The sequence below is a fragment of the Pipistrellus kuhlii genome, unplaced genomic scaffold, assembly GCF_014108245.1.
Source record: "Pipistrellus kuhlii isolate mPipKuh1 unplaced genomic scaffold, mPipKuh1.p scaffold_m20_p_15, whole genome shotgun sequence".
NCBI classification, from domain to species: domain Eukaryota; kingdom Metazoa; phylum Chordata; class Mammalia; order Chiroptera; family Vespertilionidae; genus Pipistrellus; species Pipistrellus kuhlii.
The window spans coordinates 40,378,734-40,393,785 of NW_023425460.1; the positions used below are offsets into that span (position 1 = coordinate 40,378,734).

The 15,052-nt window shown below is 51.9% G+C and overlaps 1 protein-coding gene across 1 annotated transcript in view; it reads left to right on the forward strand.

Annotated features, from left to right (window-relative positions):
- Positions 1 to 10,945: 10,945 nt before the first annotated feature.
- Positions 10,946 to 15,052, forward strand: part of VWA2 (von Willebrand factor A domain containing 2) — a 17,405-nt gene continuing 13,298 nt past the window's right edge. The window contains exons 1-3 of the mRNA XM_036439113.2: positions 10,946 to 11,012; positions 11,692 to 11,766; positions 12,444 to 12,577. Of these exons, the coding sequence (XP_036295006.1) occupies positions 10,961 to 11,012; positions 11,692 to 11,766; positions 12,444 to 12,577 (261 nt within the window). The 5' untranslated portion in view covers positions 10,946 to 10,960. The remainder of the gene's footprint in view (positions 11,013 to 11,691; positions 11,767 to 12,443; positions 12,578 to 15,052) is intronic.

Sequence of the window (15,052 nt, forward strand, 5' to 3'; positions counted from 1 at the left end):
GAAGTAGACAGAGCTGAGACTGTGTAAACCTTGAGACAAATTGGACTTGTTTTGCCAGGGAGAGATTTCTATCAAGGATTAAAACCGGGGACAGAATGGCTTTTCCCTGTTTAATCCTTGGGGACAGCCCTTCATTACGCCTTTTCTTTTGGTAGAATTCTTTAGCTGGGGCAGCTGGGAATGTAAAAGGCTCAACATTGTGAGTGAGGGTGACTTACGTTTGAAATGGAGCTCTCTTGCTGCATAATGTGAACTCCAGAAAACCAGTAAAGGCCCTTACCAGCAGGTTGCTACGCTGCCAAATTCCAGCAGAGGCCAAGTCCTCCTGAGGCTGATGATGAACCGTGAACCATTCATGCAACTAGTGCTCTCATCACCAACACAACTGCCTGCTTGGCAAATGGAGCTCTCCTGGGATTAGCCAGAGCATGACAGCTGGGCTGCTCACTGGGCGGGCGGTTCTGCAGGCAGGCTGGCCCCCAGCAGAGCTTGCTTGAGAAACAAAGGCTTCTTAAGGGTGGTTTTAGTTTTTTTTTCCAGATGAAAGGAGTTGGAGGGTAGCCTGAGGTTCCAAACATGAGTTAAGAAGGAACAGCAGGACTTTGCTTGCTGGAATCAGGGAGGTTCCAGGCCACCCATCTGCCCAGGTGGGGCTGTGGGAGGTGCACACAATGAACTCGCACTTTTTCCATTGCCTAACATTGTGCAAGTTCCCGGGCCAGCTTCCCTAGGAAGGTTCTTGAATCTAGCCATTAGCTTTCTGATAACGTACTAACGTTGGTTTCACGTAAGGCTTTAGCTGCCCAGCCTCATGCATTTCCCTATGCTTTTCTTTTCCCTGGAGACCCTGAGCTGATAACCTGAGGAGGAGTCGGGGCCCACCTCTTATGACGTGAGAGGGACACGGAGTGGCATTACTGTAAGAAGCCCGCTCTGCCTCCAAGGGTGCAGCAGGATTCCTCTCGAAATACATTCAGCGAGGGCTTTTGCTGAGGCACACATCTGTGCATGGAAACTATAGATCCAACACCTGGAAGCATGAACAGTTTGGAGGAGAGTGCTTATGCGGTTTGGGGTGTTGATTGGATGACTAACTTACGATGCCCAAGCCTTTGCCTCCCGCACAGACATTCCATGTGTATTCGATTCGGCCAGAAAGCATACGCAGTAAGGTCTTGTGCACTATTCTCCTCTCTGTAAAGGATTGGTATGTGGGCTTGAAGCCTTGGAACAATTGGTACCTACCCCAAGCCTAAGGGGCTTCAACTGAGATGGCATGTTTCTGTTCCTTGGGTCTGTGCCCCGCTCTGCCAGCAGGCATCTGCCCCCCCCCCCCCCCTTCCTAATTCTGGCTCTGGCTTAATTTGCTACCTTGTGGGGCATTTTGGAATAAGGCCCTTTGTGTCCTCTGGGATGGTTTCTTTGCCATTTAAGGTTCATTATTTCCTGTTCTTCCATTTCTCAAGAGGCTTCTGGAAATTCACCATTTTTCCCCTCTGTGTTGTACCCGCTTTGGGCTTTTTCATATATGCCCCTCCTTGCCTTCATCAGGCAGAGGACTGGATGCAAACAGTTTGAATTGGGCTTTCCTAGATGGGAATCCACCAGTCTTTAATTTAATAGGCCAGGGAACTGAGCAGTCAAAAAGTCAGCATCTTTTCTTTGCACAAAGCCAGCAGCAACGCAGACCTCCTTGTCTCCTAAGCAGTGGCCCTTCCACTGCACTGGTGTCTCCGCTGACCTCTGCATGGAGTTCAGTCATCTGCATGCTTGTGGTTTACTGAGACATGCCATACAGAGCAATTCATGAATGAATTAACTGTGTGTGTGTGATTTGTTAATCCTCACCCGAGGATATTTTTTCCATTGATTTTTAGGGAGATTGGGAGAGGGAGGGAAAGATAGAAGAGAGAAACACATCAATTGGTTGCCTCCTGCATGAGTCTTGACCATGGCCCTGGCTGGGGAGGAGCCTGCAACCAAGATATGTGCCCTTGACCAGAATGGAACCCGTGACCCTTTGGTTCGCAGGCTGATGCTCTATCCACTGAACCAAACCGGCTAAGACTGAATTCACATTTTAATAGGGTAGTTACTGTGCAGAGTTACCAGACACTGGGACCATGAAGATGAAGAAGGCAAGAACTTGAAAGCAAGAGGCTTACAGCACATGCCTTTTGGAATGATGGTCCTTCGGGTGATTTTATTTTTTAAGTGCCCACAGGTGTTCACAAAAGAGGGGTTGTGAAAGAGGCCAATAGCAGCCGCCCATCTTCTCTCTGTATTAAAAGCCTCCAGCCTTGCTAGTCTCCTCCCACTCATCTGCCTTCCCCTCCTCCCCACAGGCACCTGGGACAGGGGGATTCTTTGTGGATGTGAAGGAGTTTGAAGCAACTGGTATCTCCACCACTATTTATAGTTTAACCTGTTCCTTCTTCACCACGGAGTAAACATTTAATTTGACACCAGTTAAAGATGTTAAGCTCTCAGAAACGTCTAGAATTGAAATTTGACTTCTCTAAGGTAAACCTGATTAGGCAAAACTGTGCAGGCAAACGTTAATAACCAATCGTAACAGGTTGGGGAGAAGGCTGTCAGCTGTGGCATTCCCACATTTTACCAGGACTTGAGGGCTGCCCATCTCAAACCCGCTTTGTCCGGAGCAGCAGAGGCCACTCGCCACCCACATGGGGGTACCGAGCACTTAAAATGTGGCGAATCTAAACTGAGATGTGCAGTAAACGTGAACGACAGCAGAATTTTAAAGACTATACAATATCTCTATAAGGTGTCCCACAAATGTATACACACACTTTGAATAATGATAAAGGCAGTGTTTATTAAAGTACATTTCCTTTCCAAGACTGAGCCATCAGCTGTTAGCGTATGTATACTTTTTTGGGGGGGGTGGGGGGGAACACCCTGTACCTTATTTACATGTTGAGATACTAGGGATCAACTGGGTTAATATTATTAAAATTAAACCCACCTGTTTCTTTTCACTTCTTTTCAAATGTGGCTACTAGAACGTTTAAAACCACCCAGGTGGCTTGCATTACATTCCACTGGGACCTGTCAATCCGAGGCAGTGGCCACCCCTCCCCCAGCACTGAGCCCTGCAGGCAGGCTCTCCTGCACGGGGGCCCATGCGCAGGCATTAGGCGACTCTGGCAATGTTGGGAGGGTTGTACACCAACTGGGAACCACAGAAATGAGACGTTTTTAGAAGAAACATTTTTTTTTAGGAAGGGTGTAAAACAAGACAAAGTACTAGTTTATCCGGTTGACATTTACAAGAATAACGGGAAGGGCATGGGAAAAAAAAAAAGGAAAAAAAAGAAACATCTTCCTGGAGGGCATTTAATGATACACATCAAAAACCTTAAAGTGCACATACCCAATAGCCTACGAATTTACCTTCTTGCCTTTTGAGTAACCGAGTTACTCAAATATCCAGTTGCATGATTAAAATTAAAAGTTAATGCCCATCCATAGCAGATATGTTAACTACATTAAGACATTCAATAGGGTCTACAAAACAGAAAGTTGTTCTAGATGTTATATAAGTAGGACGACACTGGAAGGATATACACCATAGTATTAGTGATTGTCGATGAGGTGGACTAGGTGTGGCTTTTCACCTTGCTTGCTCGCATTTTCTTCCGAACACACATTATGCAATGAGGCTTTCTGTGTGAGTGTGAAATCCACAGACCAACACAGACCACCCACTGGTAGCCACCGTTTATGGCGCGAGTGCTTACCCTGGAGGCGCCATTGCGCCGGGCACCATGCGATTGTGCTTTGCGCGCGGGCGTTTACGCTTTAACAATCAGGCACTTCCTAGACTTCACCAGGAATATTGACGAAAAGGTCCACTTACCACCGCGCAATGCCAACGATTGGGCAGCCAGGTAAACAAACGGCAATCATCGCCATGGCAAACAGCAGCGATGCCAAAGTCAACGTTTTGGCCGGAATCGGAGCAATAGACCCCGCAGAGACAGCAGCAATAGACCCCGCAGAGACAGCAGCAATAGATCCCACAGAGACAGCAGCAATAGATCCCGCAGAGACAGCAGCAATAGGTCCCGCAGAGACAGCAGCGCGCGCACCGCTCAGCGGCTGGGACCCCGCGCAGGAGGGAGCACCTTCCCTGATTGCCCACCTGGGCCCAGACTCCCTGTTAAAGCCGGGGGAGGTGATGCGGGCGGGGTTGTGCTCCGCCTTCCCTCGCTCGGAGCTACAGGTGCCCCACGTGGCTCCGCTCCCCGCGGGCTGCAGCGCCCCCTGGCCCGCGCCGCCCGGTGCCCTGTCCCGCCGTGCGCCCCTCGCCGCGCGGGTCCTGGGGAGCCAGCGCCCAGCGCCGTCTCCGCGCCGCAGGAGCCCGGGGGCCCGGCCCCGCCAGCGTCCCCCAAAGGGCGCCGGGGACCTCTTCGCGCTCCAGAGCCGGGCCGGCCCCCCTCCAGGCGCCCACCGGAGCGCGGAGGCCTGCGGGCGGCTTTGTTCCCGCCCCGGGAGGGGCGCACCTGGCGCCGCGGCCCCGGGCGGCCCGGCGGGGTCCCGGGACGGTGCGCGCAGCGGGCCCCGCAGCGGCCCCTCCCTGGGTCCTGGCACCGCAGCGGCGAGCCCACGGGCGAGGACCGCAGGTAAAGGCACCGGGCTTGGGAGGCTGCGGGTGGAGGAGGGAACCACATCCTAAACCCCAGCGGCTTGGCACAGTCCCGGAAGGAGCGTGTGTTCTGGATCCAGGCTTTGGGGACATGCCTAAGCGCCCCCCTTCCGCCGCCACCCACTTCAGAGGATCTCCACGTGTTCTGGTTACTCGGGTGCAGTTTTCCAGACCGCGGAGTGCCCTCCCCGCGCCCCCCCTCTTCTCCTCCCCCTACCCCAGTGAAGGCTCCGCAAGCCGAGCCAGAGCGGCCCGCTGCCCCCAGACTCGCCCTGGGCGATGGGAAGGCCTGGGGTGGTCCTCCTTGGTGATTTTGCACCCTCATCCCCTTACCCACCTGCTGGGACCATAGGGGAGTATCAGAGTTGCATCTTTGAAACTTGCCCAAGAGCGTCTGTTTAAAAACAAGGTGGGTACCCAGAAGGGAGGAGGGCGCCTGTCCTTGTTGAACCGGTAGCTGTCGCTGAAACCGGTTTGGCTCAGCAGAGAAAGCGTAGGTCTGCGGATTGAAGGGTCCCAGGTTCGATTCTGGTCAAGGGCATGTAGGTTGGTTGCGGGCACATCCCCGGTGGGGGGTGTGCAGGAGGCAGCTGGTCGATGTTTCTAGCTCTCTATCCTTCTCCTTTCCTCTCTGTAAAAAATCAGTAAAAAAATATATTTTTTAAAAAAACGAAAACAACAACAAAAAAACAGTAGCTGTCACCAGGCAGTGTGTTTGCTGCCTTGGAACTGAATTGGAACTTTACAGTTTTCAGATCATGAGGTCTTTTTATTAAAAAAACAAACAAACAACAAAAACCCTAGAACCTGTAAGTGTTTTATAAATTGAGGTCTACAAATCGAAGCTCGGTGTGACCTTGCATTAAGAAGTGTGCATTTATCAAGAAGAGAGAAGGAGCAAGCCGGAGAGTGAGAGCGCTAGCACTGCGGTTGGCCACAGGAGCCTGGTGCGGAGGCTGCTGGCCTTCAGCCTGCAGCCCTTCTTACTAGCTGAGGGGGCATAAAGCCCACAGAGCCCTTTTCCAGGGGGCAGTGGCCAGTTCTCTTCCTTTGTAGGCATCCAGCAAGAGCCAGACTCTTGTCTGTGTAAGAATTTCCCGGACTAGGTCCCCAGGCAAATGTCACGGAGAGGGGGGAGGGACTTCCTTCCTTTATCATACAGACACCTGCCTGTTTGACTGAAGACCAGCAATGATGTAGTTTTCTTAAAATCTGGTTTTTGGTTTACCATCCACTTGAAGTAGATCCCCTCCTCTCACCAGGGTATAAAAAAAAAATCACCCCATCATCTACAAGGCTGTGGGGGTCTCTTGGGGACCCTCACAAGGAAGAGTATCCAGGCAACACCCCCATTTCGGCATCATGCCAAGCCAGCCCCGTGGGACAGCTGAATCCACTTGAAGCCCTCCCTTTAGTTCACCCTGTTATCTTCTGAGCCGCTGTAGACTGCCTGCTTCCCACCTGCAAGATTACCTGCAGGGCCTCCCTGGCCTGACTCCTGCCTTTGAGCCCTCACTTCCTTCCCTGATCCCCAGCCCCTGGTCTCCAGTGAGGGAACTGCCCTGGTCCAGGGCGCTTTTGCAATGTGTGATCCTGTGATCCTGCCAGCGGCAGCCTTCCCAGGTAAACAGGAAATGGAGAGACTGAAGTTCAGGAAGTGACCTGGGAGGCTCACTCTCAGGGCTCCTGATGTCCCGTTAGGGCTGCACGCTTCTTTCTTGTCAACAGCGAGCTGTCCGCCGTCAGGAGACCTGGACTTGACATCGAGCTTGCAGGTCACTAGCTCTGGGACCTCGGGCCGCAACTTCTCCCAAGACCATTTTCGTGTCCAGTGGAAATGGTCATGCCTCCCCTATGGGGCACGCATGGTGTTTCATGAAGTTAATATATGTAATGGTCATCTTTTACCCTCGTTCATTTAGAAAGTGGTTTTTTTTTTTTTTTTAATATATTTTATTGATTTTTTTTACAGAGAGGAAGAGAGAGGGATAGAGAGCTAGAAACATCGATGAGAGAGAATCATCAATCAGCTGCCTCTTGCACATCCCCTACTGGGGATGTGCCCGCAACTAAGGTACATGCCCTTGACCGGAATCGAACCTGGGACCTTTCAGTCCGCAGGCCAATGCTCTAGTCTAGGGGTGTCGAACTCAATCAGAGAAGGGGCCAAAATCTAAAATCCAGCCTAAATCGCGGGCCGAATGGTTTACTGAACAGTCATAAACTGTCATTGTGATGGAAACGCAGCAGAGTGCAGTGATGACAGCGCGGTGCGGGCCACATTGCAAGGGCTGGCGGGACGGATTTGGCCCGCAGGCCTTGTGTTTGACACATGTGCTCTAGTCTATCCATTGAGCCAAACCAGTTTCGGCCATTTAGAAAGTGTTTTACCAAATGGATGTTCATGCGTTATTTCATAGAATCTTCACACCACAGCGTGACTTGGTGAAACAGATCCTCCCCATTTGACAGCTGCATGGACCGAGTCCGGGACGTTGTTTGCAGAGTCTCCCAGCTGGTTTCAAGCAGCGCTAGGCTGGAATTCGGTCTCTGGGCTTCCGGTCCTGTGATTGTGCCTCCTGGAGTCCCAAGGCAGTGAATTTGGGATTTTCAGAGATCATCAAAACAATCATTAACATCTCTTTTGGCTAAAAGTATCTCTTATCAGGTGTGGGAGGCTCTGCAATTTCTGCCCACCTGCCCAGCTCTCTCCCCAACCATCCAGGGAATCCAAACAGCATTGTCCCTGAGTGCTGACTTCTGGGTGTCAGACTGTTGGGTTCTGAAAATTTGTGATTCTTTCAGGGGGAGCATTACTTCTTCCCGGAGCAGCTTTTATTAAAATGCTTTCCCTGCCTCGTCAAACTAAAAAGGTGCTGTCTACTTCCCTAGACACGGAGCCAGGTGTTTGGCCAACTGAATGGGCAAGAAAGATCATTGTCACAGCAAAAGACACCCATGGCTTCCTGGCCCGGAGACTCCTACGCTGATTGTAGCCTTCCTGTTCAGGCTTTGACTGTCCTTACAAAAGGCTCAGGTTTCTATCTGGGCCCACTGAGAGGAGGCTGCGGAGGGCTGATCTAATATTCGGGTGTGGAGTTGCGTTTTGTAAGGAGGTGGAAGTGGTTTCTCGTTTCACCCTGCCTTCATTTATTTCCGATCTAGGAGGAGAAGGCAGGAGGAGAAGGCGGGCATTGTCCTGCAAAACTGCCTGTAGCTCTCACCAGTCCTCCCTGGTTTGTCAAAAGGATCCCTGTTTTGGCCTCGGTTTCTTTCCTGTGTCGCAGAGTGCAGTGTTCTGTGTGCCCTGCAGCAAACCCACTCGCTCACTGTCCCCAAATGTGTCCCCAAATGCCGCAGGTGCTGTGTGGGATCAGGATTCAGTAGACAACAGTCAGATGAAAAGATTGGGGGCATCTAAGCCCTTGTGTGAGTCCCAGACGCCAGGTATGATGCTCGGGATTGGCATGAGTCATGGAACAGAAAGGAACAAAGGTGTGGCGGAGGCTAATGGAATGGAGAAAGCTTGACAGGGTTCACCTGGGAGCGAACGGTCTGTTTCTGCCCTGGGTGGCAGGCTACCCCTCACTGCTTTGTAAAAGGATGTGGACGGCTACGGGAATCTCCTCGCGTGCTCCACTGTGGGAGTTACTGGCAGGGTAGGAGGTGGCTGGGAAACTGCCAGTGGGCAGGCTGCAGGGGTGGCAGACTTTTAGTTAATATGCCTGTTCCTCTCTCCTGATTCCCCAGCATCAGGAAGGTGAGGGGTTGAACAGACCCCCCCCCTCCCCCCAGAGGCCAGGATGGAGTCGGATGCTCTTATTCGCTGTATAACCTGGTACCAACCACCTAACTTCTCCACCTGCCTCAATTTTCTCATCCGTAAAATGGGAATAATGTTCTCGTTGACTGACTGCATGGATTAGGGGAGAGAAGACATAAATGTATGGAGCCAGGCAGCAGGCACACAAGAAATACCCACTTGATGGTAGTAGCTGTGCAATTTCACTGTGAATTCATTATTTTAAAAAGGTGATTAGTCCTACCTGGTTTGGCGCAGTGACTAGAGTGTCAGCCTGCGGACTGAAGGGTCCCGGGTTCGATTCCTATCAAGGATTGCGAGCTCTATCCCCAGTAGGAGGTGAGTGTGGGAGGCAGCCAATCAGTGGTTCTCTCTCATTGTTGATGTTTCTATCTCCCTCTCCTTTCCTCTCTGAAATCAATAAAATTATATACATATATATATTAAGTGTTTAGATATAGGGTTGTATTTAGAATAGCGAATTCGTATCTTAAAGTTTTGATATGTGAGAAGGGGAGAAGAAGCTGAGTGTTTGAAATGGTTGGTTGGGTTCGAAATAGCATCCTTTACATTCATCTCGGTACAAAAGAGACCGCAGTGAGCACAAAGACTGGTCTGGAAGTATCCCATCTGTGGTGGGCAGCGGCCATTGTCATGCTCCTTTTACCCAGTAGGCACCTGTCTCATGCAGTGTGTGGGCTGGGTCACAGCAGGGGTTGTGCTGGGGCTGGGGTCCCAGGGCCAGACCATCCCGCCTGTCCACACACTTCCGAGAAAGCATCTGGCCTCTGGCATCAATTTGCAAACTACCAACATACAATATTTTTTTTCGTGAGCGGAAACTTGGAAACATTTGCCTGGGCACGCAAGGGCGCATGGCAGAGCGAGATGACATATTGCCTCTGTTTGTTTCATGCTTACTGGGTGGCAGGAACCTTCCAGACTTTCTTCCGGCTTGTCCTCAGGGCAGCCTGGGGAGGCAGCTAGAATCCTGGTTTTGTAAAATATTAGCAGGCCTGAGCCTCGGAGTCCTGCATGTGCCCATGGTCAGAAGCTGTGACCACAGAAAGCCATCTTGATCTTAGGGAGGCGGTAGCATTTGGAAGTCGGTGGTAGCCTTTGCCCTGCCCCGCCCTCGCCCACAGGCCCAGCGCAAGCCTGGCTCCAAGTGGCAGGTGGGGACTTGCCCTGAGTCTGTGTGGAGTGAGAGGGGAGAAAACATGTCCTTGGGGCAAAGGGAGCGCCTGGCTGGCATGCGCTGGGCCGGAAGCCAGCAGGAAGCCAGCAGGGACCATCCCCTCCGGCCTTGGTCCTCCCTGCGTGGTGTCTGGGGAGCGAGCGCCTGGCTCCCCCACTCTCGCAATGCCGAATCTCCTCTTTCCACCCAGGTGAAGTGAAGAGGGGCCTCAGGGTTAGATCGGGCCGGCTGGAATATTTGATCTTGTTTTTCTTCAGAAGTGTTTTTGAAATTCAATAAGCTGAATATACAGTTGAGTAAGGTCTGACTATCATAGGTTCAGGATGGAGGGGAGAGCAAGGGGGATTTAAATATATATATGTTTTTGCCCTAGCTCAGTGATCGGCAAACTGCAGCTCGCGAGCCACTTGCGACTCTTAGGCCCCTTGAGTTTTTAGCAAAGGCCAGCTTAGGAGAACCCTAATTAAGTTAATAACAATGTACCTACCTATATAATTTAAGTTTAAAAATAATGTGGCTCTCAAAAGAAATTTCAATTGTTGTACTGTTTGATATCTGGCTCTGTTGACTAATGAGTTTGCCGACCATTGGCCTAGCTGGTTTGGCTCAGTGGATAGAACATCGGCCTGTGGACTGAAGGGTCCCCAGGTTTGGTTCCATTCAAGAGCATATGCCTGGGTTTCGGGCTCAATGATTCTCTCTCATCATTGATGTTTCTATTTCTCTCTCCCTCTCCCTTCCTCTCTGAAATCAATAAAAATATATATTTAAAAATATACATGTTTTTATTGATTTCAGAGAGGAAAGGAGAAGGAGAGAGAATTATTGATCGGCTGCCTTCTACACTGGGGATCAGGCCTGCAACCCAGGCATATGCCCTGACCTGGAATTGACCCATGACCTCCTGGTTCATAGGTTGATGCTCAACCACAGAGCCACACTGGCCAGACCAAATGGGATTTTTGGCAGCGTCTGGTACAACCTCCTGGCATGGGAAGTGAGGAACCACGGCCCCTCTCGGGGTCACTTCACATCCAATGAGAAGCAGGTGCTTCTAGATTCAGGGTGCAGGTTCTCTGCCCCCACGGGCCAGATGCAGTGCCTGCCTGTCAGGTTGTCACTTAGAGGGGTGCCATCTCAGTGTGGAAGGCGTTCGGAGCAGTGGCTCAGGGTCCCTGTGCTGACCTGGGCTGCATAGCACTTGTCACCTCGTTTGGGTGTGTGACGGGAGCTCACAGAGATCATGGCTGTTGCTTTTGTTCTCACCCCGGCCCTGTAGCCCATCAACATGCCCTCCGGCCTGCTGCTGGAAGCCCTCTGCATTTGCATGTTGGCGGGAGGTAAGTTCTGGTTGGGGGGAAGAAAGGGAAGGCGTGAAGGGCTTTGAGTTGTGTCACATCCTGTCCATGTTAACATGGAAAGCTCTGCTGAATGCCTCTGTGTGTCTCCACTTCATGGCCACCTGCCTGGCCTAAGCCCCAACTCCTCAGGCTTGGACACTGTAACGGCCTCCTGACGGGCCCAGGTCTCGTCCAGCCCATTCTGCGCATAGCGGTCATTTAAAAATGCAAAATTTGGCACATCTGGATCCCTCTCCACTTCTACCCCCTGCCTGAAACCTTTCCCATATCTCTTAGCGGCCCAGCCTGATCAGACCCCCTCCCCACCCTTTGTGCTGTCAGTCCATACCCCTTCCGGCCCACACCCTGCTCCCTCCTGCCGTAGGCCTCATCCCCACACTGCCGCCCTGGGAACTCCTGCGCATCCTTCAGCACCCAGCACAGCTCCTGCTGGACCCCAGGTCGGGTCAGATCCTGTTAAAACCCCCTGTAGCCTTGGTTCCTCGGAGATGTAGCACTTAACACAGAGGAGAGTTTGTTTCCGTGTGAATCTTCTGAAGTCCGGGTCCATCTTCTCCGCCAGATTAAGCTCCATGAGAGGGAGACCCTGCACAGTGTTCACTCAGGGCTGTGGGCTGGCTCTGCCCGCAGTGACCGCCTCTGGTGTCTTCTCTCCTAGTGCCCCCTTCCCTCCCTCTTCAGGAAGTTCACATGAGCAGGGAGACCCTGGGGAAGATTGCAGCTGCCAGCAAAAGTAAGCCCATGTTTGTTGATTGTTGTTTTTTTAATCTTAAAAATATATATATTTTATTGATATTTTACAGAGAGGAAGGGAGAGGGATAGAGAGTTAGAAATATCGGTGAGAGAGAAACATCGATCCGCTGCCTCCTGCACAGCTCCTCCTGGATTTTTAAAGATAGTCATCTAGGGGTGGGTGTAAGGATGAAGTGAACAGTCCATATAACGGGTTTAAACAGTGCCCGGTGTGTGGGAAAGACGCGGTCAGTGCTGCTGGTATTGAACTCCTGGGTAACCTGACCTCATGCACTAGGGTGCCTGGCTGTGTCCCAGAACAGATTGTGGTCCCCGAGAGCTGGGACCAGGGCTCTTCAGGATCCCACACTGGCCCAGCGGCCCCCGCGGCCATACGGCTCAAGTCAGTGCTGTCGAATTAGACTCTCCCATTACCCCAGACCTTCACGGGAGGGTCTCGTTCTGAGCATTGTGCCCGTGTGGGCATGTATTTCCCGCTGCAGAGGGGGCTGCCGCTGGCCCGGACCTTTCCCAGCATTCTGCCCTTCACTGACCTAAGAGGAGCAGCAGCTGGCCCACCCCGGGTCCTTTCTCCTCCTCTCTGCTTTGGGAGTGAGACCCTCTTGGGACCCCACTGCAAGGAAGTGTATGGTCACCCACCTGTCCCCTCTCCCCAGCTGCGTGGTGCTCCGCTGCGGTGGACGTCCTGTTCCTGATGGATGGCTCTCACAGCATCGGGAAAGGGAGCTTTGAAAGGGCCAAGCACTTCGCCATCACGGTCTGCGACGCTCTGGACATCAACCCCGAGAGGGTGAGTGAGTGCACGCCTTGCTGCCTCTGTATTTAGGATGTCTTTGGTTGCAAGCGACAGAAGTCCAATCTTGAGCAGAAGAGGGCACTGCTGGCTTGTGGAAGTGGAAAGACCCAGGGGGTGAATCATGGTTCCAGGCGCAGCGGGATCCAAGGGTAGGCCCCCCTTTTTCTTCATTCAGTTTTGCCTGTAACAGCTGGCTTCCTTCCCACCCATAGCAAAGCTGCCTTGCTTTGTCTTTGAAGCTAGTGACACCAGTAAAAAGAACGCGGACTTCCTTCCCTGCATCTGTCAGAAGTCCCAGGGAAGGCTCTGATTGGGCAGGTATAGGTCACATGACAATCCCTCAGCCCAATCACAGTAGTTCAAGGGACTCCTGTGGCCAGACCTGGGGTGGTGGTGAACACGCGGATTTGGTTTCCCACTAGCAAGATGTCGTATTTGCACAACAGTGGGAAAGGGAGAGCATGGCACTACCTCCTAAGACTAGAATCTCAGTGCAAAGCACAGCTCCTCCTACCCTCTCTGTTCGCTTGAAAGGAATTAGTCCTGCCTGAGTGATCAGCCAGTATGTTCACTTTTTGTTCTTCCTGGCTCCGCATAGTAGGCTTTAAGTGCCCGCAGAGTGTTCTAGCTGCGGCTCCGGTGGCCAAAAGGGGCATTTTGGAATAACTCCAATAGAAAAATGGGTGATGAACATGACAGACAATTCCCAGAAAATGGAACGCAAATTGCCCTTGGACATAGGAAATAGCAGTGGAATAGCAGTCAATGGAATAGCAAACCTCCGAGGAGTACACCGGTGTTCACTGACTGTGTTAGCAACAACCCAAAGTTTGGTGGCACGCTGCCCTGGCAGGGCCCCAGGAAGCTGCCATTCTCACCCACTGCTGGCAGGAGCTGTGCAGCCCCGACAGCATCCATCAGCGTTACAAAGGCTTGTTCCCTTTCGCCCAGAACATTATTCTAAATATACTCCCACAGAGGGCTGTCCAAGATGACATTCCTGGGTTAATCCTACAAAAACCCCTAGGATTTAGGAGCAAAAGTGGCCTTTTATGGGGGCCGGATGTCCTCCAGAATGGCATGTCACGTCGAGAGCTTGAGCACATTCCCGGGACCTCAGGCGGCCTTGCAGAGCTATTGGAAGACCCCGCAGCAGAGCAGCCCGGAAGTTCCAACTGTACAGTCAGCCCATCACAGACCCTAAAAGGGCCAGGGCCTAGGCCTGCGCCTGCTCAGTCTCCACCCTCTTCCACAGAGGGCTCTGCTTTTCAAAGGAAAGGATTCCTTATAGAATTCCACTAGTTATTCCTGGAGAAAGAGCCATAAAGATCCAACACTGTTGACCGTGGCATTGATGTTGTATGTCCTGAAGGGGATGGCCGAGAGATCTCAGCTGATGGCACGTTGGGAGAGAAGAGCTGTGTGGGTGACTAGAGGATGTTTACGGTTGAAGAAATAGGCTCAGAGAATCTAAGTGACTGCCCAGGGTCACACAGCAACCTTAGAAGGAAGCTCAGTGTGGAAGAACTGGGCTCTTGATGCTCAGCTCAGGGCTTGTTTCACGGGTCATTTGTTCCTACCCATTGGGTGGGATGAGGTGATGAGGGTCAGCCTTCACACCCTGCTGTCACATCGGAAGTGATAACATGGCATTGTGCGTCTGAGCGTGTGTGTGTGTGTGTGTGTGTGTGTGTGTGCGTGCGCGTGCATGTGCGTGCCTGCCGGAGCGTGTGTATGTATGACTGGGTTGTGTGTGTATGTGGAAGTGGAGGGTGCTGATGGAATTCAAGATTCTCAATGAGAAACAAAAAACGTCATGGCTGGTGCTGTTGCGAGTACCTGTCCCAACCCCCAGGGTCCCAGCGTTCAGGACACTTCATCCCAAGCCACATCTAGAACGTGGCGTTCGCAGGTTAGACATTGGCAAACCAGACAGTGCCCACGACCAGGAGTGGACCAGTGAGAGGCCTGGGAATTTCCAAATAGGGAACCTGGTTCTCATTTTCCTATGAAAGAGGGTTCAGCCGGGACCGGTTTGGCTCAATGGATAGAGCGTCGGCTTGAGGACTGAAAAGTCCCGGGTTCGATTCCGGTCAAGGGCATGTACCTTGGTTGCGGGCATATCCCCAGTAGGGGGTGTGCATTCAGAGTGGCTCCGTGGTCTTGGGAGGGCGGAAGCTGGTGTGCAGGGAGATACGTGTGGGCTTGGCCCCAGAGAAACCTCCTCACAGCCGGACTTGGTGTGCAGAGGAGTCGGGGGTCTGTGTCAGACCGTGTGTGGGCATCCCGACCTCCCTGTGCTCAGTCCATTGCTGGGATGCCAGTGAGGGGCTTTATTTGCATCCGGGTGGTTTAAGATGGTCCCATCTGCTTTGTGGCTTTGGGTTTTATGTTCTTTTTTTCTTTTTTTCGAAACAATGGTGTTAGAAAAATCATCGTTTATTTATTTATTTTATATTTTATTGATTT